Source organism: Phyllostomus hastatus, unplaced genomic scaffold (genome assembly GCF_019186645.2).
Source record: "Phyllostomus hastatus isolate PE091 unplaced genomic scaffold, TTU_PhHast_1.1 phas_contig_148, whole genome shotgun sequence".
NCBI classification, from domain to species: Eukaryota; Metazoa; Chordata; class Mammalia; order Chiroptera; family Phyllostomidae; genus Phyllostomus; species Phyllostomus hastatus.
In genome coordinates, this window is record NW_025333607.1 from 22,810,978 (window position 1) to 22,837,407 (window position 26,430).

The 26,430-nt window shown below is 61.4% G+C and overlaps 1 protein-coding gene across 2 annotated transcripts in view; it reads left to right on the top strand.

Annotated features, from left to right (window-relative positions):
• The first annotated feature begins 11,139 nt into the window (after nt 1-11,139).
• The window catches only part of CAMSAP2 (calmodulin regulated spectrin associated protein family member 2), a 34,512-nt gene continuing 19,221 nt past the window's right edge, over nt 11,140-26,430 (top strand). For both annotated transcript variants that reach the window (XM_045860052.1, XM_045860059.1), the window contains exons 1-4: nt 11,140-11,757; nt 20,635-20,894; nt 23,603-23,764; nt 24,911-24,994. In XM_045860052.1, the coding sequence (XP_045716008.1) occupies nt 11,619-11,757; nt 20,635-20,894; nt 23,603-23,764; nt 24,911-24,994 (645 nt within the window). In that variant the 5' untranslated portion in view covers nt 11,140-11,618. The remainder of the gene's footprint in view (nt 11,758-20,634; nt 20,895-23,602; nt 23,765-24,910; nt 24,995-26,430) is intronic.

Sequence of the window (26,430 nt, forward strand, 5' to 3'; positions counted from 1 at the left end):
TCCAGCGTTGTTCTGACCCCGTTTCTCAAGGACGGAAAGTAGGGAAAACCCTAAAAATGGAAAAGGTTTTGTGCTTGCTTCAAAAACAGCAGGGAGGAGACCTCTTGGAGGCTAACCACGCGGGGGCGGGGGGTAGTTTTCCAGAAGAAAAACCAGAGTAGCCACAGCGAGGAAGAGGAGCGATCGGGGAAAGTCCCGGAGATGCGCGGGTAGAGATTCGGGACACGCGGACGACTCGCGCCCGGTTTGGAAACAGCCTTTCGGCTCGGACAAGGGTGGCCGAGTCCTGTGGTGCGTGGTGCTCAGCCACGAGGGGGTTAATGCACGGGGTTCTGACTTTGATTAGCATTTTCTCCTAACCACTGCTCTTAAATTCAAATTATAGCTTTCCAGAGGGTTCAAAACAAAAAAAAAGAAAGAAAGAAAAAGAAGGAATCAGCTGAGGTTTGCACGGAGATCCCATAACCACTCCGCTCTAAAACCAGAGATTCCGCCGTCCGTGGAGTTCTGTGCCAATCTGCCCTTCCTCGCGCCCGGTGGCCCCGTCCGGACAGTCGCCCGGGGGGAGTTGGCACGAGCATCACTGGGTGGGTTGGAGTCCCGCGTGGGACACAGAACGCACGCCTAGAAATGTCGGTTCCCAGTGTGTGTTTACATGTCGGTGACTCACAGAGGTGTTAGCGGCACAGCCTGCGTTCAGCGGGGGTCGGTCGGGACGCACGTAAGGGGCAGTGAAATGCACCTGTGTGCTTCGCGTGGGCCGAGGTGCCGCTACTTTGAGGTCCACGTGCACTCGGGGGAAGGGGCTCCCCAGGAGGCAGGTCGGCTGGAGGGTGTTGCTCACAGACACGACCTGGTGGTGTCTTCCCCGTGGGCCGGACAGGAGCTGGGGCGGCGTGGGGCGGTGCTGACGTGAAGACCAGAAAACGGGGACCCAGAGGGAGCTCACCCTCTGCACCTCCGTGGTCTCCCTCTTGTGTTTTTAAAACTCTTTTGAAGAGGCTCATGGGGCCTGCTCATTCTCTCTTAGGCATTTTATGTTTTAAAGATTTTATTTATTTTTAGAGAGAGGGGAAGGGAAGGAGAAAGAGAGGGAGAGAAACATCCATGTGTGGTTGCCTCTTATGTGCCCCCCCCGCTGGGCGCCGGGCCTGCAACCCAGGCATGTGCCCTGACTGGGAATCAAACCAGTGACCCTTCGGTTCATAGGCTGGCACTCAATCCACCGAGCTACACCAGCCAGGCCTGTTCTAGGCATTTTAATAGACAGATGAGAGGAGAGTCAAACATGGGGAGTCGACAACGAAAAATGTTGAGAACTGTCCCACCAGCCAGCCCATCCTCACTCTGCTTCTGCTTCTCCAGCAGAACATTCTCTGTGACACATTCCTGGAAATCCGGGAGAGGAAGCGTCAGGGAGGCATCCCATCGGGCCCCAAATCAGATAAAGCCCGGGGAGGAGCAGCCAGCCTGCAGGCAGGCAGCCCCGCCACAGTGGCCGCGATTTTCTTTTCAGTGGATTTAATCAAACCCAAGCCGCGAACCCTGGTTTTCAGCCGGTGTTTGAGTCGCCCAGCAGGAAGGTGGTTATTTGCGTTAACTCGGAGTATGAAATTAAAGCAAACAAACACGAACCAAACGGGTTGTGTAACACGCGGCGCTGGAAGTCTCTCGGTTTTGTTGACACGGAAAAGCATGCCGTGCTTTTTCCAAGGAGAGACGCAAGCCAGAGTCACCCTGGGCCTGCAGGAGCTGGGGAGCGGGGAGGTGCCAGGGACATTTTAATACACTTCTTTCCGTGACCCTCGGTTTTCTGGGGGCGCCTCACCGACTGCTCCGGAGACCTGATGGCAGCTGGTGACAGACGGGACCGTGGAGTGGCCGGCGGGGCCAGTGAATGCTTCTTTGTTCTGTGTGCGGCCAGCCAGGGCTCCGGCCTGCCCAACCCCGGCCCTCCCAGGCCCTCTCTCTGCCCAGGGTTGTAACTTGGCTGGGACACTGTATTCGCCAGACTACTTGGGGTCAAGGCATGTTTTATTTTTTATACATTCTGAAAACACACACACCATGTTCAACAAAACCAGCATTTCAGGGGCAGCCTGATTTTTCTGCTTTTCTAAGTCGCAGTCTTGCTTTTTATTCTAACGCATTTTGGGAAAGGAGGTGATTCGGAGAAAGGGTATTTCAATGAGACCTTTGATCAAAAACCGATCCTATACTTGGCAAGGGTTAGTGACGTCACGCAGCCTTGGTGCCACTTGGAACCGAGGAAAAACTGAGACATGGGCGGGGGCGGGGAGGTTTGGCCGTTGGTTTTCTCCTGGAGAATGTCCACGAAGAAAAAGCACCTCGGACTGTACTGCGTCGGCTGAAAGACACTCTGGAGTAAAACCCACGGAATGCCTGTTCTAAACTACAATAATCACAGTTTTTTTTGTTGTTTTTTTAAAGATTTTATTTATTTATTTTTAGAGAAGGAAGGGAGGGAGAGAGAGAGAGAGAGAGAGAGAGGGAAACATCAATGTGCAGTTGCTAGGGGTCATGGCCTGCAACCGAGGCATGTACCCTGGCTGGGAATTGAACCTGTGACACTTGGTTTGCAGCCTACGCTCAATCCACTAAGCTATGCCAGCCAGGGCTAATAATCACAGTTTTTTAAAAAATGCAGTAAGACAGTTTTTTTTTTAAGATTTTATTTATTTATTTTTAGAGAGGGAAGGGAGGGAGATAGAGAGAGAGAGAGAAACATCCATGTGCGGTTGCTGGGGGTCATGGCCTGCAACCCAGGCATGTGCCCTGACTGGGAATCGAACCTGCGACACTTTGGTTTGCAGCCCGCGCTCCATCCACTGAGCTACGCCAGCCGGGGCTAGTAAGACACTTTTTAAAAAGCTCCATGACACTGAGTGGCCACGGAGAAGTCACAGAAGCCGAGGTCTGAACAGGCTTCTGAAGTCACCGGGCCCGTCTCTCCTGCAGGAGGCATGGTCCTCTCCACCGTTTCGTTCTGAGCTGTCCCCGGCCGCTGGGCTGTCTGCAGCAGCACGAGATACCGGCCTCTGAGTGCCCGCTGCGATCCCAGCTTCCTGGCGACTGGAGCGGTGCCCAGGGGCAAGGGTTTTCCAGGTGGAAGGCTGCGTCTGCCCCCCTGTTGGCAGATGGAAAGGCAGGGGCACCGTGATGTCAGGATTCTCTCTGGGGAAGGGTCTCAGCCAGGGCCCCAGCCCGTGGACTGGGCGTCGGTTCAGACCCTCGCTGCAACTGCTCCGTGTGCGGACGGCGGGCTCTGGGCGGAGTCATGTTGCGAGGGGGCCCTTCTAGAACACTCCGTGTTCTATCACACACGCACACACACACACGGTGATTCCGTAGAGTCCCGCACTGTCCCTTCAGACGTCCCGCTGGAAGTGTCCGCTGGAGAAGTACGTACTGCTTTTCTTTCCTTCCCACCTGCAGCTTTCGTTCCAAATAACCTAGAAATAAAGTGGTCTTCACACGTCAAACAAACAAACAAACAAACGAAAACATTGAATTACCGAAGTTCCACACACACTGCCCTTGTGGGGGCCACAGGCTCGCTCCGCCTTTCCAGACTCTGAGCTTCGAGCTGTGATTCCCCTCTTCCACTTTGGTCCACGGACTTCAACTCCACAACATGAGAAACTAAACAGGAAGTTACATTTCTCTGATCTAGAAAGTGAGGAGGAAGACAGGGAACCGATGAGGGAAACGCTCGGGAGACGGAAGCCACCATATTTTGTTTGCTAATCAAAATCATACATTCGAATTCCTCCTAAACCCCAAACAGCACCCCGCCCCCGGCAGGAAGACATGCCGTCTCTTTGCCAGCTCTTTGCCTAGGTCGTGGGGAGAGGGACACCACTGTCCCACGTCCACGGGTGGCCCACAACCTAGTTAGAAAGAGGTCCTCAAAGCTCAGCAGAGCTTTTGCAACCAGAGCTGCGAAGGAAGATCTGATTTCTATTCTTAGCGACTAACAGAGGAGGAAATTAGCCCACATGCCAGGACTTACTCTGAGAATCCCAGCGTGTTTGAAAACCCCAGCATATTTGAAACGGCAACAGTAACTGTTTCTACAGCAAACACGACACCCAAAAACAACACACATGTGCGTCGTTTCTCTGAATGCTTCCTGGGGCCGGTTCTGCCTCAGAAGCTCTTCAGGGCGAGCGCACTCAGTTGGGTCGGCTGGAGCAGCGGCCTCCAGACCTGGGGGTCCCGCAGAGCCACCGAGTCTCCCAAACGAACGAAAACATAAATGCATCGGCGAGGGGGGAACGGGGCGGGGGGCAGGGAGCTATCAACGTTTCCTTTCAGCAAACGAGGGGATGGAAAAGCTCCACCATCACCAATAACCGCCATTTGTGAATTAGAGAAAGAACATTGTAACAGGAAGAAAGGCAGGAAGGGAATAATCTCATGATAGAAACAACAGTCCTTCAGAGGAAAACACAGGTTTATAAAAAAGTCAGTACATTCTCTCAGTATAAATTCTAATAAAACACAACATACCAGGGGCCACTGAGAACCACTTAGTATGCAGCTTTACGGAGACCAGCTCTCTCTGTTCAGCCCCAGGGGCGAGGTAGTTAGGGTACACTGATCTGTCTTATTTGTATTTTTTGTTACCTACTAATCCACTGATTCTCCTATTTGTTCAACAAACACTTTCTGTGGGCTCTTGTGGCTCAGGTGCTGATGGAGATTACAAAGCAGAGTAGGGTGGTCTCTTCCCTTACGGTGCACGGTGCACGGAAGGAGCCCTAATTCAAGCACACACAGATCAGGGAAGCTAGGGTGAGGCAGGGGAGGCTGCATGGAAGAGGAGGCATTTGATGTAGACACTGACAAGATGGAAAGGCTTCCACAGCTCGTGTCGGTCTGCTGGAGAGCATCCCAGAGGGAGGCGACTGACATCGCCCAAGCCGAGAAGCCTTGGAAAAGTCGAAATAAATATGTTCACAGTCTCGAGAGTGATTTGGCTCGGTAAGTCCAGGAGCGTGCCGGGGAAATACGAAGGTAAAGACAGGCCGTTCTGAGAGGCTCTCCAGAGTCAGGGCGAGTGTTTAGTCTAGCTCCAGCCATGAGGCACAACCCCCAGGCGGGTGAGTGGGGGCCGGAAGATGCCGGGCTTTGGGACCAGGAGCCTCGTTCTTCCCGTGAACCCTCTGAGGGGTTCCCGTAACCTCTCAGAGCCCCCGTGCTCCACCTGTGTGCGCCCCCGCCCGCCCCACGCCTTTAGGGACTCAACGGCCTCAGATGCAGCGGGTGAAAAGCCCAGCACGGCACCCGGCCTGTGCTCTGAGGTCACGCGGGACTGCTGGCTGTGCACCCTCGTGCAAGAGTCAGAACCCAGGTTCGGGGAGGTCTCCGAGGGGACCTGCGCAGTCCGCAGAGAGGAGCTGCGCGGGGGTGAGGGGGGCTGAGAAAGACGCAGGAATGGAGCAGTGGGCCGAGGAGAGAGGGGTCTGACACTGGGACCCCTGTCTAGGGGAGGCAGGGTGGGGAGAGAGGAGGGCAGAGGGATGGCGCCACACTAGGAGCTGCGGCAGCGTCCTCAGCGGCATCTGCGAGGCCTGGGGCCGGAAGCCCAGCGAGAAGAAAGCGTGCTGAGTTTGGTTTTTGCTTCCGTGGTCGCCTGTGAGGCCCTAGGGCTGCACCCGGGAGGGCAGGCCCCATGGGTGTCAGGGAGATCCTCAGGACGGGACTCAGGGCCCAGCTGCAGGTCTCGGAGCCGCCGGCCTGGGGCCTGGGGCCTGGGGCCTGTGGTCTGGGGACAAGACTCGAAGCCAAAAAGCCGTCTCTGCGACGCCCAGAATGTGAGTGCAGCAGGAGGGAAGGAGGGACTGGGTGTGAGCGGCCCCGCTCCTGCTCCTGCTCCTGCTCCTGCTCCTGCTCCTGCTCGGGCGGCAGAGCACGGGGGCTGGACAGCAGCGGAGGAGGGATTGGAAAGGCCAGAGAGAACCAGGTGCATCGGGAGGGCCAGGAACCTGCGAGGGAAGATCGTTTAAGGAACAAAGGGGCCCTCGTGAGTGCCACCTGCCACAGAGGCCAGGGGAAGGACAGCCCGGGCGTCCCAAGGAGCAGACCAGGGACTTCTTCAGTGCGAAGAGAGCCCGTGGTGTACGGGAGCACAAGCCAGCTGTCGGGGGACGAGTGAGGAGGTCCGTTAAAAAAAGACACTAATTTACATTTCCCATAAGCAAAGGTGCGTACGGATCAAAGGCACGTGAACTAGAGAAGGCTAGGCCTTTCGCCCACGCCTCTGGTTTCGTGTGCTTCTGGTTTCGTGTGCGTGCTCCCAGGAAGATCCGGGAATGTTCCGGGAACGTGCGTGTGTTTTACACGCCCTCCCAAAACACACCGCTCTGCGCCTTTCTCCTTTCACTTGACCCCGTGACGTCTCCACAGGAGGGACCCATCCCCACGTTCCCCGGATCGGTCCTCCCCTGTACCAGTGGGCGGTGGGTGACTTCCATCGAGGAGTTGTTCAAAGAACAGAACTTTCCCGGTGGCCAGGCGACGCTCTAGACCTCCAGGGCTTGACGCTCTGGTGGCAGGACAGGGGCGTTTGCCAATGAGCAGAGTCCCCCCATGGTTGACCCCCCGTCATTGATCTGGTCCCTGCCTTCACAGGAGGGTCTGTCTCCTCTGTCACCTTCCCTAGCCTGTCCACAGGATCCCGTCGTAAAGTTTCAGGGAAATAAAAAAGCAACTTCTGCTCTAAAGACTTAAACCCGGAACGAGGGCAGCTGGCTGACCTCACCTTCCGTCACGGTCCGGTAAAGCACACGGATGCTGCCTTCCTCTCGCAGGCAGGCTGGTGGCCCTGGGAAGGACTTACCCATTGCCTAACCCCGCCCCCTCGCTCCCCAGCAGTGGGAACCAAGGAGCAGAGCAGTGACACGGGCTCCCAAAATCACGTGGCAGGAGAATGCCGGAACCCGGGTCCTCGCTTCCAGCCAGTGTCTTTTGCCAGCCGCCTTCCTTGGTGTTGAAAGGGAAGGAGCCTCCGCCCATTTCCAGAGACTCGGGGGCCCTGGTCTGCGCAGGGGCTGGAGCTGGGCACCTGAGGGCCAGGCCTCACCTCCCGGCTGAGGCCCTGACTCAGTGGGACTCCGGGGTTGCGTGGCCTCCCTGCGTTTAGTTGCTCCAGCCCCACTTGGCAGCACGCCACGCAGGCCTTGCTGGGATGATGAGGCTGGTGAAGTAATCCTCGTAAAATTCTGCTGGCTCTTCAAATGAAAGCCACGGCTGTGTCTGGAAGTGACAGAGTGTCGGCTACACGGCACAGACCCTCCCAGCCCGCGCTGGTTCGCCAGATGCTCTGTTTCGTCTTCAGTTAGTTAGGCACCCCCCCCGCCCCGCCCCCCACTCCCCCCATCGATCGTTCTTACCCTGGTGGATTCAAAGTTCCATTACTCCAGTCCCTTGAGTGTCAAAGTAACTAAGGTTTTCATCACTTAAGTTCTCTGCACCTTGGTCTCTCCATTTGCCAAGTGAGAACAATAATAGTGCCATGGTGAGGGTTAAATAAGTTAATATGTAGAGAGCAGGGGCTGGAACGTAGAAAGTGTTGATACATAGTTGATACATAGTACGTGTTAGTGGCTATTAGTGTAACTAATTGAGAGTGGATGATAGTATGTGGATACAAGCTTTCAATTTTAAAAAAATAACACCAGGTCTCAGGGGAGGGCGAATGGTGGTTAAGTGTTTCTTTGTTTCTGAGATTTGCGTGGATGTGACCCAGCTTCCAGCCTACGGAGGTACAGACATGACAACGAGGGAGAGCTGGGCCACTCCGGCCCTGGGTCTCCAAGTCTTCTCCTTAAAGATTCGCTTCCCCAGCTGTCTCGTTCGACAGTGCATCCTTAGCAGGCAGGCACTCGATCAATATTCACTAGAGACTGAATGAGCGCGCTTGTGACCCCGTCCGAAGACGGAGAGATGGAGGCCGGCCACAAGGAAGGAAGTCTGGCTGAGATTGTGGATTTTCAGGATAAAGAGAGAAACAGTTACGGCAGTGAGAAGGGGGATCGTGTACGCCGGGATAAGCGTAGCTGTTGTCCGGCGGATCGAGATCCCAAGCCCGGAGACAAACAGAGGGATGGCTGTGCCGCAGGACAAGCTGGCCCAAAGAACTGCGGGGTTCGGGTTCTGCGCTTAACAAAGTCAGATATCTTAAGAAGGCAGTGGAGGGCATTTCTTTTCGCCTGGTATTCTGCAGAGATTTCTAGTTGCTGAAAGGGATCATTCTGAAGGTGTCACAAAGAACAGCCTATTAGAGTGTCTGTCTCCCTGGAAATGAATCCTCCTTTGTACCCAGGGTGTTTCTCTGTTAATAAGAGCCTCCCGCTCTGACCCCGGGCCTCACAGCCTCCCGGAAAGTGAAAGGTGCTCTTTGTGCAGGCGTTCCGTTTCTTATTCCTAAACACACTCCTCCCCAGCCCGGGTCCCAGTCAAGCCATCAGTACTAAATGCATCGCCACTGAATCAAAGGACAAGCCACAGCAACTGTCTTTGTTTCCTCCTCTTCCTCATTGTGTTTATTTAGGTTGAAGTGGTTTTCAGTAAAACTCAGCAAGTGTTTACCCAGCACCCTTTGTGAGCACACCACTGTGCCAGGGCACACACAGCACGAACTGGATCGGACAGGGTGGCTGGCCTGCGAATCTTGTATCCGCTTGCAGAGTGTTATAATAAGTGGCAAAATGTTTCGGTATCTCTCTTCAACCTTTCCAGGCTACAGGTCCCCCGGATTTGGCTTGCTGCTCTAGAAGTCAGCTGCAGGTGAACTTGGGTGCACTAGATCCAACAGAAGTCTCGGAGAAGCCTTCCTGATCTCGTCGCCTGCATGTTCTGCCTGTCTGTCATCTCTCACGGGGCTTACCTCTTTTCCGCTGCGTTACTGAGTGTGCACGTCAGCCTCTAGAGTCTGGGAAGGGGGTGGACGCCGGCCCTGGTGCCCCCAGAGCGGTGGAGCCGGCAGGCGTGAGCCTGTTTTTGCAGTCAGACACGGAGATGAATCGGCCGTGAAATTCTGGCCTCGCAACTTGATCTCTACAACCCTCGGTCCTGCGTCTAGAACGGAAAGATGATAACGGTGCTGGTTTCCCTGAATGGATGTGAGAATTTACGTGGTTATCATATGAATCCTCTTTGCGAACTGTTGTCCGTCTGTTAACTTTATCATGTCCTATGTGCGCCAGCAAAGGGCCTTGCCCATGAGACATGCTCTATTAACATTCATTAAATTATTGGAAATGACATCAGCCACCCTGCAGTGTATGATTCTTGTCACATGCTTTTCCTGGCCCACATTGTTAGCAAGGCTTACCCGTGGTGTCTCCTAGGTCCAGGGTGGAGTATTTGTGGGGATTAACAAGGATCAAAGGATGTACGTACCGGTGGAGCTACCTGCCCCTTTACAGAGTATAAAGGGACAGGTTTCTGCATCTTGCTTCTACCTTAAGGGCAGGAAATTCCTGGGAGGCTGGGGCAGTTACAACACAGGCTTCGGCGCACTACAGTCCTGTGTTCAAATCTTGGGTCTGCCAGCGTACTAATTGTGTGGTACTGGCTGATCTAAGAGTTTTTTTGAGCTTCAGTTTTCTCATCTGTGGACTGAAGAGAGCACAGGACTTGATAACAAATAAATTTGATAGTACATTAAAATGAGATATTGTAAAGGATCAGTGAGTTAAATAAACTGAAGTAGCATTAACTACCATAATATCCATCCTTAGCCCCTAAATACTAATGGAGCAACTACTATGTCTAAACAGTACAGAGGGGCTGGAGAGAGACCCTCCCATCAGTGGGAAAGACAGGAGTAATTGCCGACTGCACGTAGTGTGGCCAACGCTAGGACAGAAATAAGAATGGGGTGCTCTGGACACAGTGGGGTAGGCGCCTATGCGACAGCCCTGGCCGGGTGTCAGGAGCTATCAGGGAGGGCTTCCTGGAGGAGGTGATTACCATGAAGCAGCTTGCCGCTGGAGCAGGAATAAGCAGGGTGGGCAGAGGGGGCACACTGAGCACGGGCGCAGCTCTGAGAAAGCACCCCAACGTCCCCTTGGGGAGATGGAGAACGGCTCTGACAAAACAAAGCTCTCAAGGTGAAGTAGGTTCCAGATCCTGGGGGGGGGGGGTCGGTTTGCTCTGTGACAGAGTTCATGCTTGTTTGACGGGAAGGGGGAGCACTGGCCGATGAGCCCCTCCCCCAGAGGGCACGTCGGAGCGGGGAGCACCGCGTGGAGCAGAGCATCCTGACGTCACAAATGCAGGCTTGGAGCCTCACCGATCCTCAAACCTGGTGAGAGCACGCGCCCCTCCGCCGCCGGCGAGGACACCCGCCCTCTTTGGGTTCCTTCGAGTACTAACTAGAATTGCGCACGTCTGGTTCGCAGCCAAGTGCGTGTCTCTAACCAGCGTTTTCACAAACACCAGCTCTCCTTGCTTACCCAGCGTGTAGCTACCATACGAGAGCCACTGCCAGGCCTCCGTCCCTCCTTCCCCTTCCTCTCCCAGCAGTGTAAGCGGCGGCAGCTAAGTGCCAGGGACGCGGAGGATGTCCACCCCGGCTGGCATCCAAGAGATGCTTACAAAGCAGCCGTACAGAACGCGCGACCCGAGCTGGCGAGGACGGCGCATGCTCCTGAGCGGAGCCTCGGGGCCGTGCCGCCTGCAGCCTGCAGCCGGAGGAAAGCCGGTCAGGGGTGTGGCTGAGGGCGTGGCCGGGCGTGGCCGGGGCGTGGCCTGGGCGGGAGCGAGGTTGGGCATGCTCCGTGCACCCGAGCAGAGAGGCCTGCGGCTGAGGGAAGCCGGTCGGGGGCGGGCTCGGAGGTGTGGCTAAGGGCGTGGCCAAAGCGAAAGCGAGGCTGGGCATGCTCAGTGCTCCGAGACAGGAGGGCAGGGATCCCTGCGGGTGGAGGAAAACCAGGAGGGGGCGGGCCCGGGGGCGGGCCCGGGGGCGGGGCCTGTCCGGGGCGGGGCCGCGCAGGGCGCATGCTCAGTGCCCGCAGCTGCTCCCTCGGTCCAGTGCCGCAGCCGGAAAACCGCAGCGGCGGCGGCGGTGGCGGCGGTCCAGGGGGAGCGGCGGACTCGGGCGAGAAGGGGAAGAGCGCTGCGGGCGGCACGGACCGGGCGGCGGCCGGCGGCCCGAGTTCGCGGCGGCTCGCGGGGAAGGCGGGCGCGGGCGGGGGGCGCGGGGGGAGGGCCGGCCGCGGTGATTTTGACGTTTGCGGAGCGTCGCGCCCGCGGCCGCCCCCGCCCGCGCCCCCGCGCGCCCGCGGCCTGCCGGAGGAGCGCCGCCGCCGCCGCTTGGCCACGGCCGGCCCGGCGCCCCGACGCCACCGGGGCTGAGCCCCGCACCCCGACGCCCGAGGCCGCCGCCCCCCGCCGCGCGGCCGAGCGCGAGACAAAGGGGACCGGCCTCGCTCACGCGCGCTCGCGGGCGGCGCGGGCGGCGGCCGGAGGCGGGGGGCCCCCCGCGCGCGGACGCCCGGCCGCCCGGACGCCCCGCCGCCCGCGCCCGCGCCCCGGGCCGCGCGCCATGTGAGCGCCCGCGCGCGGCGCCGAGGACCCCCGCGACCATGGGGGACGCCGCGGAGCCGCGGGAGCCGCGCAGGACCTTCATTGTCCCCGCCATCAAGCCCTTCGACCACTACGACTTCGCGCGGGCCAAGGTCGCCTGCAACCTGGCCTGGCTGGTGGCCAAGGCCTTCGGCACGGGTAGGCGGGGGCGTCCGCGCCCGGGCCCCGGGGGTCGCCCGCGCGCGCGCCGGGAGCTGGCGGGACACCGGGCGGGGCGGACGCGGAGCCGGCGCGCGCCGGGCTGGGCGGCACCCGGCGCCGGGGGCGCAGGTGGGGTCTGGTCGGGCCCCCGGGGCTGGGTCGCGGGGCGACGGGTCCCCGGCGGCCCGCGGGGTCCCGTCCCGACCCCGGCGGCTTTCCGCGGCCTCCGGCCCCCGCCCGCCCGTGCCGCCGGGTGTCTGTCTCGTCGGAGACGCGGGTGGCCCGCGGGACCACCGCGGTGTCGGCGCTCGGGGTGCTGGCTGCCGCCCCGGCCCCGGAGCGGCGGGCGGCCGCGGTCGAAATGCGCCGAATTGCCGCCGACGCTGCCCTGGCGCTCCCGGCGCCGGGAGCGCCGCTGCCGGTTTCGTTTCCTGTCGCCGGTGAGACCTGCCCCTTCGTCCAGACGGGCTTCGGCTTTACGCACGGACGGACGGACGGACGGACGGAGGGGGCGCGGGGGGACAGCAGTTCCCTGCCGCGGGATTCGTCGGGTTTGTGTTAAATGGGAGAGTGTTTGCGGGGCCTGCGCCGCCGACCCAGACGGGCGGCCGGGCCCTCCCGCCGCGTCCGGCCCGGCCCTCGCGGGATCTCAGGACAAGGCCCCGCTGTCAGCGCCCGGCCGCCGCCGCCTCGGGAGCCCGAGCCGCGGGTCGCCGAGGAAACCAGTCGTCCCGCCCGAAAACTTCCAGCCGTTGTGTTCGATTTCCGTGCCCCGCTCCTCAGTTTGGGGCGTGCGAAGTATTTGCTGAGAAATTTCCCAGCGTTTACAGACCTTTCTCCAGAGGTTAAGTGGAGTTTGGGGGAGGTTGTGGGCAAAGATTTAATTCGCCCTCACGGCTTAAGTGTGCACAGTGGGGTGTTTCCCAGGCCGCTCGCCTTGGTCGACTAGCAGACGAGCATCACCCAGGGTTTGGGGGGCTCTCTGAATTCGTTCTGAGGGAAGCTTCACGTTGGCCTGGTTTTGTGTTTATGACGGCTTTCGTTTTGTTTCGATTCTCATGCTCTGATGCTGAAGTAGACAGAGACGTTGAGTGTTTTAAAACTGGCACCCGGAGCAGATGCAATAAAAAAAAAGTCGCTTGGAAATAACGTACGTTGTAAAGGTTTCTTCGGGACTAAAGGTGCAGACGGACACGGGAGGAGGCACCGGGCGCTGGTGTGTGTGTGTGTTTTCTGGCACCCCCGGCGCCAGCGGGGAGGGCGGTGGGGGTGTCCCGGTGTGAGCTGAAGCGGCACACTCAGGCCCAAGTCCCCCTGGAGGAGGAATGGAAGCTGCTGAAGAATTTAGGAAAGGGGGAGACGGGGCCGCGGGTGCGGCGACCCGCGTGGGAAAGCAGCGCGTGCGGGGTGGGGGGCAGAGGGGCCGGCCGCCGCCGCATCTCCCTCCTCCTGAAGCTGGGCACACCGAGAGCGCAGAGGCCGGCGCTGGCCCCGGGCTCCCCGAGGCCCGGGGCCGGAAACGCCTCCTGTCGGACACCCAGGCCCTTCCCCAGGCTCTGCAGCGCGGCAGGGACACGCAGGGGACCGCAGGGACACGCAGGGGACGCCCGGCAGGGAGGCAGGAAGGGAGAGCAGTCTCCTGCCGGGGCCTCTCGGGCCGGCCGGGCCCCACGCTCCAGGCCGTGACCACCTGGTCCGTCCGGGACCCCCGGCACCTCTGCGACGTGGGTGCTGTGCTCCCCCCCCCCGTTGTAAAACAGCAGCCCCAGTGCGGAGAGTGTGCACAGCCCCGCCCCGACCCCTGCCCTTTCGTGAGGGCAGCGGCCAGTTTGGGTTTGACTGACTCCAGAGTTCGGCGTGGCGGCAGGCAGGGCCCGCCTGTGGGTCCCCGGTCCTTTGCGCAAACTGCTTCGTGTCCTCCTGCAGCCGCCCTCCCCAGACTGTCCTCTGGCAGCAGACGAGGGAGCGGCTCGGAGGTGGGAGGTTACTTTGCTCAAGCCGAACATCTGGCCAGTGGTGGGTGCTGCGTGCCAGCCCAGGTCTCTCTGGCTCCTGGAAGTTTCGCTCTTTACCTCACTCTGCAAAGTAATTCAACTGTGAGTGTAGAACTGTGCACATAGTATGTGTTCAAGTCTTCTTTTTCCTTTAAAGAGTGGGCTGGTCTCAACTGTCAGATGGTTTAAGGGGATATTGTTGGTAGTTAGTAACATCTGCCTTGGCAGCAGTTGGAACAGATTTAAAGAATCGTGAAAAATGAGCTGAAAGACCTTGGAGTGACAGAGCAGCAAGAAACGGACACATTAGTAACGAAGTTTTATTTATGCGTTTTGTTTATTCTTTAGTCAACAGTCTTCCAAAGTGCAAGTTTATACGGTGTAAGTAAAAATGAAGTAAGTAACATCTTATTTCTCTGGGTGTCAGTCTTCTTCATTTGCTGGAAATACTGTTCTGCAGCAGAAGTGAATGGAGACGAGTCTCAGAGGCGGTTTCCCGGTGGTGACAGTGATGAAGCAACAGTAGGTGGTGGTGGGGACAGTGACAGGTAGTGGGAACCCTTTAAAAATTAGCCCCACTTTGTTCTGATTGGCCCAAACCACCTCTGTAACAATGCAGCCGTCTTCAGGCATGGATCTCGTGTCTGTCTATGACGAACCTTCTAACTGTTGGCACGTTTTGAAGGAGTCAGTTTTAGAACCATGTGTTGAAGAAGTCATTTAAAATGAGAGCTAGAAATACGCTGTGGATGTAGAATGAAGTTACTGAGCCATAAAAAGTAAATAAAGCGTAAGTTTGCAGTACCTAGAAAGCAGGTGAGGCGGGTACTTAATTTGAAGTCTTCGTGTCAGAAGCTTTGACTCATGCTCTTGTCTTTCCACTAAAAACATTCCAAACAGCCCAGATCTTAATGGTTTATTTTGTGGAAGAACACAGGTTCAGTTTCGATCGAACCAAGAACCGTTTGTTTAGATGCATTTAACTAACAGAGAGAGACTGTAACTTAAGGAAGGTGCCGAGGAGGAGGAAGAAGGTAAACCGCTTTCTCCACTGGCCAGCGGAACCGTTCTCGCGGTGGTCTTGTCTTCCCAGGCGTGTGCTCTAAATGTGCTGCCCCCTTAAATCCGTGGGCGGAAATGGTGGGGACAGAGCCTCTACAGACACTATTCCTTCCAGAGTGTTTTTTCTTTATTAGAGGGGGGGAGGGGGAGAAAGAGAGAGAGAGAGAGAGAGAGAGAGAGAGAGAAACACTGATGTGGGAAAGAAACATCAGTGGTTGGCTTCTCGCACATGCTGCGCCCCAAGCAGGGGCTGAACCCCCAACCCAGACCTGTGCCCTGACTGGGGATCGGACTGGCAGCCTTTTGCTCTGCGGGACGGTGCCCAGCCCGCTGAGCCACACCGGGCAGGGGTCGCCCGTTCTCGAAAGCGGAGGTCTCCGCGGGGCTCTGAAGCCCACTGCCTCGTGTCCGTCGGCCATCCCAGCTCTGTCCGGTGGCGCTCTCCCTTTCATGCCCATTCGTGTAAGGTTACACGAAATCACCTGTTCTCAGGAACACCCCTCGATGCGTCCCTGGGCACACCCCAGCACGTGCTGCAGCCCCGACCCGACCCCCCTGGGAGCTGGGTCTCGTGCACACGTGACGGCCGCGGCCTCGGTGCTGGGGAGGCTGCCCTTGGGAGGGACGGGGCGCACAGCGGAGGCAGGTGGGGAAGGTGCTGCCGGGGTCAGCCAGGCAGGGGTCAGTGAGCCGTCCCCGAGAGCTGGCAGCAGGCCGGGAGGAGGGGGCGCAGACGCTCCCCCGGGCCAGGCTGCTCCGTGTCTGCTCTCGCCGCCGAATCCGAGTGGCAGCTTCAGAGCTGGAAGCTGTTCACCGCGCTGTTGCACCGACGAGGAGCCGGCAGCCCAGAGGCTTGGGAACCCTCCAAAGCCACCCAACCGAGGGGCCAGGGCACGGCCTTCGCTCTGGGCTCCTGGTCGCGCCCTGTGTGGGTAGAAGTCAAGTTCATGGAAAAGAGGCGTTAGGTACTAGGGACTAGGGATGATCCTAGTATGTTTAAATGGCTGCACGGGGGCGCTTGGGGGGTGACCTGAGTTGAAGGCTGTGTACAAGGGTGAGGTCACCTGAGGTTCTAGGGAGGAGGAGGTCACCTGAGCTCTCGAGACCTAGTGACCGGGAGAATGAGTCGTGATGCCATTGGCGGAGAGGGCGCGTGGCGAGTTGGAATGGCAGGTCGCCTTCGTGTGTGGAAACCTCGGACGTGACGCGTGGGCCAGATGTCTGAGGAACCCAGCGAAGCTGTCGGCCGTAAGTGTGGGTGTGCGTTGTGACGGGGAAGTGGAGAAGTGGGGGCTGGAAACAACCGTTTGGGGTCTTTCCTGGGTGCGGTGGTGTCAGGGGCGTGGGGAACAGATGAGACCAGGGAGGAGGGAGAGAAGGCAGTCGGGGCAGGCTCGGGGGTGGGGGGGGCACTTGGACCACTTTGGGGGGGGCCCCGAGGGAAGGGGGAGGAGTTGGGGAGGGAGTTATGCGAGTATGCTCAGCTCCTCCCGTACTTCTCCTGCCCCAGCCCTGCCCCAGCCCTGGCACCAGCCATGTCCTGAGGAGCCGTGGTTCCTGTTCGTGGGAAGGGCACCAGAGACCCAGAGGGAGGCGCCGTGCTCTCGGGGCGGGGGGCCAGGAGACCCGGTCCCTCCACAGCTGACATGCAGCTGCACCTCTCCCTCCCTCTGGCTGCAGGAGGGTGCGCCACGCCAGGGACCCCGTGCGGACACTCCCTGTCTCCGTCCCCCACAGAGGCCGTCCGGGTCCGGGCCCCTCCCTTGTCCGTGTCTCCCTCGGTCACCGAGACCCGGCTCCCGCTTCCGAGCTGGGGTTTCTTGGGACCCTCCTGGAGAAGAGGGGAGGGGCCGGCAGCCCCCGGGGAGCGGGAGCTCCTGGGAGGCCCTGGGGGCTCACGGGGCCGCGAGAGGGTGGAGGGGGTTGAGCTCAGCAGTGCCGGGCCTCTGGCACGTAGGGGAGGAAGGCCAGGTGGGGCGTTTCAGAGCATCACCTTCCCCGGGTGGGTGTCGAGCACCAGGGTGGCACTGTTCCGGGTGCAGTGGCACAGGATGGAGACGTGTCCTGCTGTCCTCGTGGCTCCGTGCTCGTGGGAGGAGTCAGAAGGGCACACGCCCACCGTCACGGAGGACTGCAGCAGGAGGACTGCAGCAGGGCGGCCCACTGGGTGGTTGGGGGAGGCGCGTCTGAGGAGGTGACAAGTGTCTGAGGTCCAACTGGACAGGCCAGCCTTGTGAGGGTCCTTGGGGGGCGGGTGACGTGACGGGCAGAGGGAACGGCCAGTGCGTGCAGAGCCCACAGCGAGGACGCAGCGTGTTGTGGCCCAGAGAGAGGCTGGTGTCAGGACCCCGGGACAGGGGATGGTGGCAGGCAGGGAGGCCCGCCTTGGAATCGGGGGAACGGCAACCGAGAGAAGTGAATCCTTGCCCTCACAACCCCACATCAGGGAAGGGGCGGGTGGAGACGCCCCTTTAAATCCGGGGCCCGGGTGTCCCACTGTATCACGCCGCCCCTCTGGTGCGAATGCGGGTAATGGACCACAGGTTCGGCCTCGAAGGGGGGGGCCCCTGCGGCCCCTGCAGCGTTCCCGGTGGGCAGGCAGGCGGGCGCGGCCGGCGTCGGACCTGCGGCCCGGTCGGTCGGGGTTCCCAGGGACACGGCTGGGCGGCTCCCGCGGGAGGCCCGGTGCCCAGGAACCCCTGCGAGTGGCGTCCACGCCCTGCTCCCCACGAGCTGATTTCTTATCTTTGGGAGGGGAGGGAGTGGGCGAAACCTCTTATCTGTGATTCTGCCTGTTTATCTCCCGATGCGCCGTTTCGGTTCGCTTGTCTCCCAGTGTGACGCAAGGCCAAGCTGCTTCTCACGAGGTGACAGCCGCGCACTGTCGGTGGACACGGTGGACGTTGTCGAAGTCTCCCCTCAAGCAAACACTTGTCTTTAAGAGTGGCCTGTTTTGTGAAGCTCTCCGTGCCGTTTCGATTCTCCGGGGGGTGGAAGACCTGTCGGTCGTGTCCCCGATGCCGTCCTCGACTTGCTGCGCATCCTTCCCCTTCCCCGCACTGGGGTCTCTCTGCTTTCGTGACCTGGTGTATGAGCCTTGCATGATGGGGGCGGGGGGCGGGCGGGTGCTGAGTGTCCATCTCCCACCTTCTACCTTCTAGCTGCGAGACCTTGCTAAGCCATCGTCTCTTCTGGACGTGTTCCGCGGGGAGGTCTGGGGCTGGGGCCGGGGCCCTGCGCGGTCAGCCGTGTGCCCGTGGGCAGTGGCCCTTCTGGGCTCCTCATCTGCAGAGCGGGGACGGGGAGGCTGGGCGCAAGTTTGGGGAAGTGCGTGGCACCGAGAGGGGCCTTGGAGAGAGTCGGTGCCTTCCTCACCGCTGTCTGCGCGGGACCCCACGGGCCGGGGGCGGGCGCCGGGGCAGTAACTCGGTCTCTGGTGGGTGCGCAGGCGGGGCCGGGGAGCTCTGACGCTGACCGCTGACCGCGGGCCAGCCTTTGCTGTGCTCGGCTCACGCCGGACGCCGGGAAGTAAAGCCCCTGGGCAGACACTCTGTCACAGTTATGGTAACGTCCAGCAAGTCCCCTTTCAGCGCGGTTCCCGGGAGGCCGGCCGGCATCGAGGTCAGCCCCGCGCTGAGCCTGCGTGTCTCGCCGCGGCGCTGTGGGGCCAGGCCGGCTCTGTGCCGGCTCTCCTCCGGCTGACGGCGGCCGTGGTGGAAGGAGAGCGTGCTCAGTTAGTAAACGAGGGTGGCGGTATTTTTAGACGTCACCCGGGTCCCAGATTCCCAGATCGCCCGGCTCCTCCTGACCTCCTTCCGGAGTCCTGCGTGGGCCACCCCCCAACCCCCCCCCCGCAGCGCCTTCTCTTCCTCTCGGATGCTCCCGCTGCCACTCCACTCCTCCGCGCCTTGTCCCTGTGTCCCCTCCTCCTGCGGGTTGTCACCACTGACTGTCACCAGTGCCACTGCTGCGCGCCAGACTGATGCCCCCGGACGTCACCCTTCGTGTGTCACTCTGTCCTCTGGGACGGCCAGCGGTTCCCCGCCAGCTGCTGTGCCAAGGCCTCCCCTCTCCGCTTCGCCCCCCACGGCCCCCCCCGTGGGCCCTTCCCCTCCCACGCGGGACAGCCGCCCGTCGCCCTCCCCTCCCCCTGCTGGCGAGAAAGCCTCTCTTCTCCTGGTGAACCCAGTCGGCCTGTTCTTCCGACTCTGCTGCTTCGAGATGAGTCACGCCAGCCTGCTGCTGCTTCTCTCCCTGAACTCGGGGGACCTAATTGTTCGCTTTCTTCTTTGGCTGCGTAGCCACGTGGTGCTTCGTGTGGCCCCCAGCTTCCGAGTGGCTGGACTGGACCTGTCTTTCTGGACTCCTGCCAGCCGTTGACTCCTTGAGGGCGGGGGTTGTCTCTCGGCCCCTGAGTCCCCAGAACCACGCCGGTGACACGGAGAACGCACCTGCAATACGCACCGTAGTACCTTTTGGTAACCAGTTGTTCTGGGAGAGAGATCTCACAGAACTTTAAGGTGAAGGTTGCTAAAGACTTCCTTAATTCTTCGTGCGTGCCTGTTTTGAAATGCGGGCCTTGATTGGCACTGAGCATCACTGCCCTGACGCCAGAGCTGCCCGCGCAGGAGATTCCACTGCCAGGGACACGGGGTGGCCACCTGGACCCCGCGCTCCAGGAGGAGGCGGGCTGAGTCAGCTCCCCGTCGCCGTGGGGACCCGTCCTCATGGGGGCAGACCTGAGTCTCGTCCTGGCCATCATGGGAAGGGTGGTGCCCGGTCGGGAGTGGGGGGAGGGTGGGAAAGCTGAGAACAGGGTGGCCCGCGCTGGCCGAGTCTGGCTGGTGTGGTGGCCTTGCTGCCGGCAGGTGAAAGGTGCCCCCTGCCGCGGATTTGGGGGTGGCCTTGGGGGCGTGGGGCGGCGTCTTCTTTGAGGGCTCTTGGCATGGGGTGGGGGGGCATCTGGGCTCCCTGTCAGGTCCCAGGTGTGATTTCTGCGTCTCCGTTGAGCGGGTCAGGCTGGGTGGGGTGGGGCGGGGCGGGGCGTGGCCCCTGGAAGGTGCGGGTGCCACGGGGTGCGGGGCAAGGGAATTCAGGAGGAGCTCTCGGGCAAGGGACTCTGCACGCAGAGGTGGCCAGGCCAGCCGTCCCTTGGAGTACCTGTCCCACTGCATCGCCCGGTTGACTGCCTGGATGGGAGGGACGTCCCGACACTCGCTGTCAGAGCCTCTCGCCCACTCTGAGCGCTCCAGAGCCAGCGGGCCGGAGCCCCCGTCTCCGCATCTGCCCCGTGGTCCCCCCAGAACTCGCTCGGCGCGGTGTCTTCCATCCGGGCGGGTCTGCCCTCGTTTCAGAGCAGCTGCCACGCCCTTGTGAGTCGTCTTCTCAGTTAAAGGACCGCTGTTGCTTTGAGGAAGAGCCTTAACTTCCCTGGCCACTGAATACATTGTTGCAGCGTGGGCAGTGACCGCTGAATACATTGTTGCAGCGTGGGTAGTGACCACTGAATACGTTGTTGCAGCGTGGGTATACATTGTTGCGGCATGGGTAGTGACCACTGAATACATTGTTGCAGCGTGGGTAGTGACCACTGAATACGTTGTTGCGGCATGGGTGGTGACCACTGAACACATTGTTGCAGCGTGGGTAGTGACCACTGAATACGTTGTTGCGGCGTGGGTAGTGACCACTGAATACGTTGTTGCGGCGTGGGTAGTGACCACTGAATACATTGTTGCGGCGTGGGTAGTGACCACTGAACACGTTGTGTCTCCCTTACGAAGAGCCTGTGCGAGCCTCTCCCTCCCGCTCCCCACAGAGAACGTGCCAGAGGACCTGCGCGAGCCCTTCTACACGGACCAGTACGACCAGGAGCACGTGAAGCCCCCGGTGGTCCACCTGCTGCTGTCGGCCGAGCTGTACTGCCGGGCGGGCAGCCTCATCCTCAAGAGCGATGCCGCCAAGCCGCTCCTGGGCCACGACGCGGTGATCCAGGCGCTGGCACAGAAGGGCCTGTACGTCACTGACCAGGAGCGGCTGGTGACTGAGCGAGACCTCCAGAAGAAGCCCATCCAGATGGTGAGTCCCGCCCCCTGGGTCGCCGGGTCTGCAGGGCACGCCCCCGGGCGTGGGCGGTGCTGCGTGGCGCCCGCGCTGTGCTCGAGTGGCCTGCAGTGAGCTTCTGCAGGGCGGGTGCGTTAGTGCCTTGGATGAGCAGGAGCTCCCCCTGCAGGACACGCCCCGCAGAGGGCGGAGAGCTGCCCGGGGACAAGCAGGTGGGGACCTCGCAGGACCGTCTCTGGGGCTGGAGCCGTGCGAGGGCGCGCTGCTGGCCGCCCCAGGCCCCCGTCCCACTGCAGCTCCGGTCTCCAGAGTGCCGGGTGCCCTCGAAGCGGTGTTAGGAAGGACAAGGGTCTGCACCTTTGATGCAGCCCCACTCCCCTGCAAGACCGCCTCACATGGAGGCAGCTGTGTGTGGAAGGACACACCAGGAGCCGTGGGAGACTGGGGACCCACAGAAGGGTGGGCAGCACCAGTCCCCCCCAACCCAGCCCTTAATGAGGCGATGACCTACTTCGCTTGCTGCCTATTTTTCTTTCTTTTTTTTTTTAAAGAAGATGTCATCCATTTATTTTCAGAAAGGAAAAGGGAGAAAGGGAGAGAAACATCAGTGTGTGGTTGCCTCTCACACACCCCCTACTGGGGACCTGGCCCGCAATCCAGGCGTGTGCCCTGACTGGGAATCGAACCAGCAACCCTTTGGTTCGCAGGCCAGCACCCAAGCCACTGAGCCACGCCACCGGGGCCTGTTTTTCTTCTTGTGAACAACCCATTTTACCACTTGCAAGGAATGGAGACAAAGGTCTCAAGAAAAATTTGGTTGATGACTTGGTCACAGGTTTATGATGGAACTACCAGGACTAACCCAGAATGTCTGGGAGCTGGCAGCTCACGGCCATGGCTCTGGCTTCGCCCGAGCCCGCCCTCTGATTGCCGGGGACTCGGTGTAGGGGCCATCACGCATGCAGGCAGCTGGCCGGCCCCAGGGGCGGCAGCAGCTCTCGGCCCTGGCCCCCTCCCGGGAACCCTGCACCGGTCACCGCTGGCGGCTTGGCACCCGCAGAGGAGCTGCGCGTTCGCACACCGGGGGACGCGCGTCCGGTAGCCTGGTGACCATGTGATGGGAGCAGCTCCCCCGAGACACGCTTTCCGCGCCGGCTGCCCGTGTGGTCGGTGTGCCGGAGGCCACTGCAGACGGCTCACGGCGTCACTCCAGTTCCCCACACGCCCCTGGGCAGCTGCCAGCTGGGGTGCGCTCAGCCGGTGGCTGGGGCCAGCGTGCCGGCGGCGCCCTACCCATGCATCGGAGCCCGGTTACCCCGGCTCTGGCTTCTGCCGCAGGTGGCCACGGGGCCTTAGTCCTCTGCAGCCTCGCAGTTGCGGAGCTCATTTTAGGTGTAGTGTCTCGGTTTTCGTCCCAGTTTGGCTCAAAGCTCCCGGTCGCTGCCGTGACACTGATGGGTGGAACCACTGTGTCTCCGCGGCCCGCGTGAACAGACCTCTCAGAGCTCGCGGGGGGACTGTGTCTCCTGAGCTGAAAACCGCGGACAACCTTTGCCAGCGCAGGGAGTGAGAGTGGACACCCGTGGAACTCGGCTGTTTAAGCACACGTGTGGGTATGCCGTGCATGGGATGCGACATGAGAGGGAGGCTTCCACATGGGACCCACAAGCTGATGTCTGTAGTTTGATCAGACCTTTTCTGAAATAGTTGTCGCTCTGCAAACCAGAAACGCACTCCGAGCTGCCTCCTCTCTCTGAGCACCGAGGAGACGGAGCGCTCCGCTCCCTCGGTGGGTGGGGGGGGCCGCGGGGCCAGGGGGCGTCAGACGCGCCCGGCGCGGCCTCGGCGATGTGCGTGGCTGTCCCGGAAATGCAAGCCCGTGCGTTGGCGTGCTGCCCGCCGGCGCCCTGCCGGGCACTGGGGGGGCGGGGGCTGGGCCGGCACCCGGGACGACGAGGGACTGTGCTCACCCTCGGGGGGCGGGGGGGGGGGCTCCTGCTTGCTGAGAGGTGTGTCCTGTGCCCGTGTTCTGTGGCCCGTGCGCCCGGCCTCAAGCCCACGTTGTCTTTGGTTCTAACTGCAAGAGAAAGTCTGCGTGGGAAGTCCCAGTGGACAGGCCAGCTGGGCTGTGCTGGCCGCAGGCTCTGTCCGGGAGGACGCAGGCGGCTCCCCGCTGCTGGCTGGGCTGGGGAACGTAGTCACACCCTTCCCTGTGCTGTTCAAGATTCTTGCCACGCTTTCTCAGCTCCTCTCCCGCCCCCGGTGGTCTCTGAGGCTGGACGCCGGGCCGCAGGAGCGGGGCGGGGGCTGGAGTGGGGCTGGAGGAGCGGGGCGGGGGCAGACCGATGCCGAGGTCTGCATGGCCAAGACGCATGGGCCGCGAGCAGAGCAAGGTGATGCTGCAGGGCGTGGATCACGTCACTTGGCCACGGCCACGGCCACGGCAGCTGCACTGCCCCACGCAGGAAGAGGCGGGACGGGGGCGTCCCGTGAGGAGCAGATGAGCGGCCCAAACGGGCCCCCAGGAAGCGGCCGGGCGACGAGTTTCGTGGGTGCGGCTCCCTCGTCCTGAGCGTGTGCCCTTTGCGCGTGCTCCTGCAGTTTCGTCTCCGGGGTCCGTGCGTCCTGCCGCGGCGGTCAGGGGGCGTGACTGGCGTCCGGCACACACGCGCTCACACGCCAGAGCCCCGCACGTGACGCCTGGCCCTTGCCCCTCGTTCCAGAGCGCCCACTTGGCGATGGTGGACACGCTGATGATGGCCTACACCGTGGAGATGGTCAGCGTCGAGAAGGTCATCGCATGCGCCCAGCGGTACTCCGCCTTCTTCCAGGCCACCGACCTGCCCTACGACATCGAGGACGCCGTCACGTACTGGATAAACAAGGTGGGGGGGCCCCATGCTGGAGCAGGGGGGCCCTGGGCCCGGGGGGTGGGGGGGCGAGGGGGGAGCAGGGGACACGAAGAGGACCCGGCGCGCGGCGGCGAGCGGGAGGAGGGAACTGCCGACCGGCGTCAGACTTGCACCGGGCCGAGGGGCCCGCTCCTGTTCTGCATCTTAAAATGAGGGAAAGTCAGGGAAGCCTGAGCACCTGACTTAAAGGTAGCGGCTATGTAAAGCGCCGGGATGCTGACGGAACCGTCTCGGGGTGCCGTCTGCCTGCGGGCGGGGGGCCGAGCCCAGAGACCTTGGGTCGCGGCAGCCCCCCAGACGGACCCTGCGGTGTCGATGACACGCCCGAGAACGCCGTAGACACAGTGTGTGCGTGGAGGAGACCCCGTCGCTCACTCAGTTCAGCATCACTTAAAACTCTCCATGTTTCTAGCCACTGAGCTGGGTGTTAGGCGAGTTCAGAAAATTACTGATTTAAGCTCAGTGGATGATAACGGCGTTAATGTTTTCTGAAGTGCCATTATTGATTAACTTGAACTTTTACTATTACTAGAATGACCTTGAAATCATTGACTCAAAACCCAGAAGTTTCTAGATACTCTCAGTAAGTGCCGTGTGCACTGGACAGGCGTCCGTTCGCCGTTCTGGGCCGGGGCCACTTGAACAGCCTGTGGGGAACCAGCCGACCTCGGGAAGCCCCGTGCGGACCCACTGCACGCACGGCAGCACTGGCTCCCCCTCCGTCCACACACTGGACCCCCCCCCCCCCGAGGTCAGGGCGCGCCTGAGTCGCAGCTGAAGGACTGACCGTCGGTCCTGGAAGAGGCGGCAGGGTCTTTACCGAACAGAGAGACGCCGCTCGGCTTCCTGAGCGTTAGAGCAAGGTGCTGAGCAGCTGTGTCCCCCCGGCACTGCAGCCTCCCCCGACACACGGGGGCGGTCGGTGGGATTCGACGAGTTAAAGAGCTGATTCCAGGTCACCAAACGCAGCCCCCGTGACACACGCCCTCCCTGGTCGGGGTAACGACGCGCCCCTCACGTGAGCGCTGGCCTCGGAGACCCGGCCACGGCCACCAATGCCGTGCATCACCGAGGCCGTGTGTTTGAGTGAGAATCCAGCGGCTGTGTCTGTGTTTCAAGGTGAACGAGCACTTGAAAGACATCATCGAACAGGAGCAGAAGCTGAGGGCGCACCACCCCGCCGAGTCGCCGGGAGGGCAGAAGGTATGTGTCTCGGAGGGGAGGGGGGCGCCCGGCGCGGCGGGCCCCCCCCAGGCGCGGCGGTGCTTCCGGACGGTCAGCGCCGCACTCGCTCGGCTGCCTGCGGTGGCCTTGGCGTTGCCCTGGACGCACAGCCCGGCCGGGCAGACCGGGGAGAGGAGGGGCAGAGAGGAGGTGGGCTGGACGGCGGCCTTGGGGGCAGGCGTCAGCGGCTGGGGCCGTTTCCCGAGGTTCTCCTGGGAAAACGTGTGACACGGGAACACGGCGCACACTGCCGTGTGGCCAGAGCAGCTCTGGAAGTCCCGTCGGGCGTGTCAGCTGCCCACGTGACCGCTCCGCGGGGCAGGGGGAGACGCTGGCGTGGGCCCGGGCTTTGAGAAGCTCGCACGGCGGCGTTTGGAGCCCTCGGCTCTGGACGTGCGTGTGTGCCGCGCACTGAGACGGAGCCGAGAGCATCGGCCAAGAGCATCGTCTGCGATGCGGCGGAACGTTCCATCTCCGGAGGTGCGCTGTGGAGAGAGCCCTTTAATTCAGCGTGTGCTGTAGCCATGGCGCTGAGGTGCGAGAAACGGACGCTCAGAGACTCCGTGCCCGTCCGGACACTGTAGCCTCTGCATCCCCATGCAGGCCTTGAGCTCCTCTGGGGACACCCGCCCCGAGTCCTGGAGCAGAGCGCTGCGGAGGGGGAGGGGCGGGGAGGGGCGTGGAGGGGAGGGGAGGCTGCCAGCACGGCCAGCCCAGGCGAAGACGCTCTGTGCAAAGCCCCCGGACACTGGACGCTGGGTCTGCGCTGGCGTTGGGCGTCGCAGCGACGGCCCTGGCTCAGGTCCCGGACTCGCTCCGGGAATCCTGTGCGGGCTCGACCTCCTCTCCCGGGAAGTGGGATCAGAGTGGACGTGGCCTCCCCACCACCGGACCTCACTGCCCAGGGCCCTCGCCGTGAGCCCCTCCCTCCCGCTTCTGGCGGCCCTGGGGCCTGCGCCTTGCGGATGGGTGCAGCCCCGCCCTCGGTGTTCTGGGGCTCTAATCAGGAGTGAGGCCGGGAAGGCGGGACCCCCCCCCCCAGTGGTCACTAGTGCCTTCCCCGAGGACGCTGTCGCGCCCACACCGCAGAACGGTTAGACTCCGCGGTGCGGCGCACAGGTCGTGAGCCGAGGGCCCGGCGAGCGTCGCTCCCGTGGGGAACGGGGTGTCATCGGTGTCCCAGGCCGGTGGGACCCCCGGGCGGCCGGTGTCTGAGGGCGGCCTCCGCGGCGTCCTCGGAGGTGGGGGCGGGGAGAAGCGTGGCCCCGAGGGGAGTCCGGACGGTTCACTGATGGGGTCTCCTCTGTTCTCAAGTCGCTCTCTCTGCCGCCGGTGCTCCTTCGGGTCCTGAAGTGGAGGCCCGGTTACACCCGAGTGTCAGACCAACAGCAAGCGCCTTTTTGGCATAGTTTCCG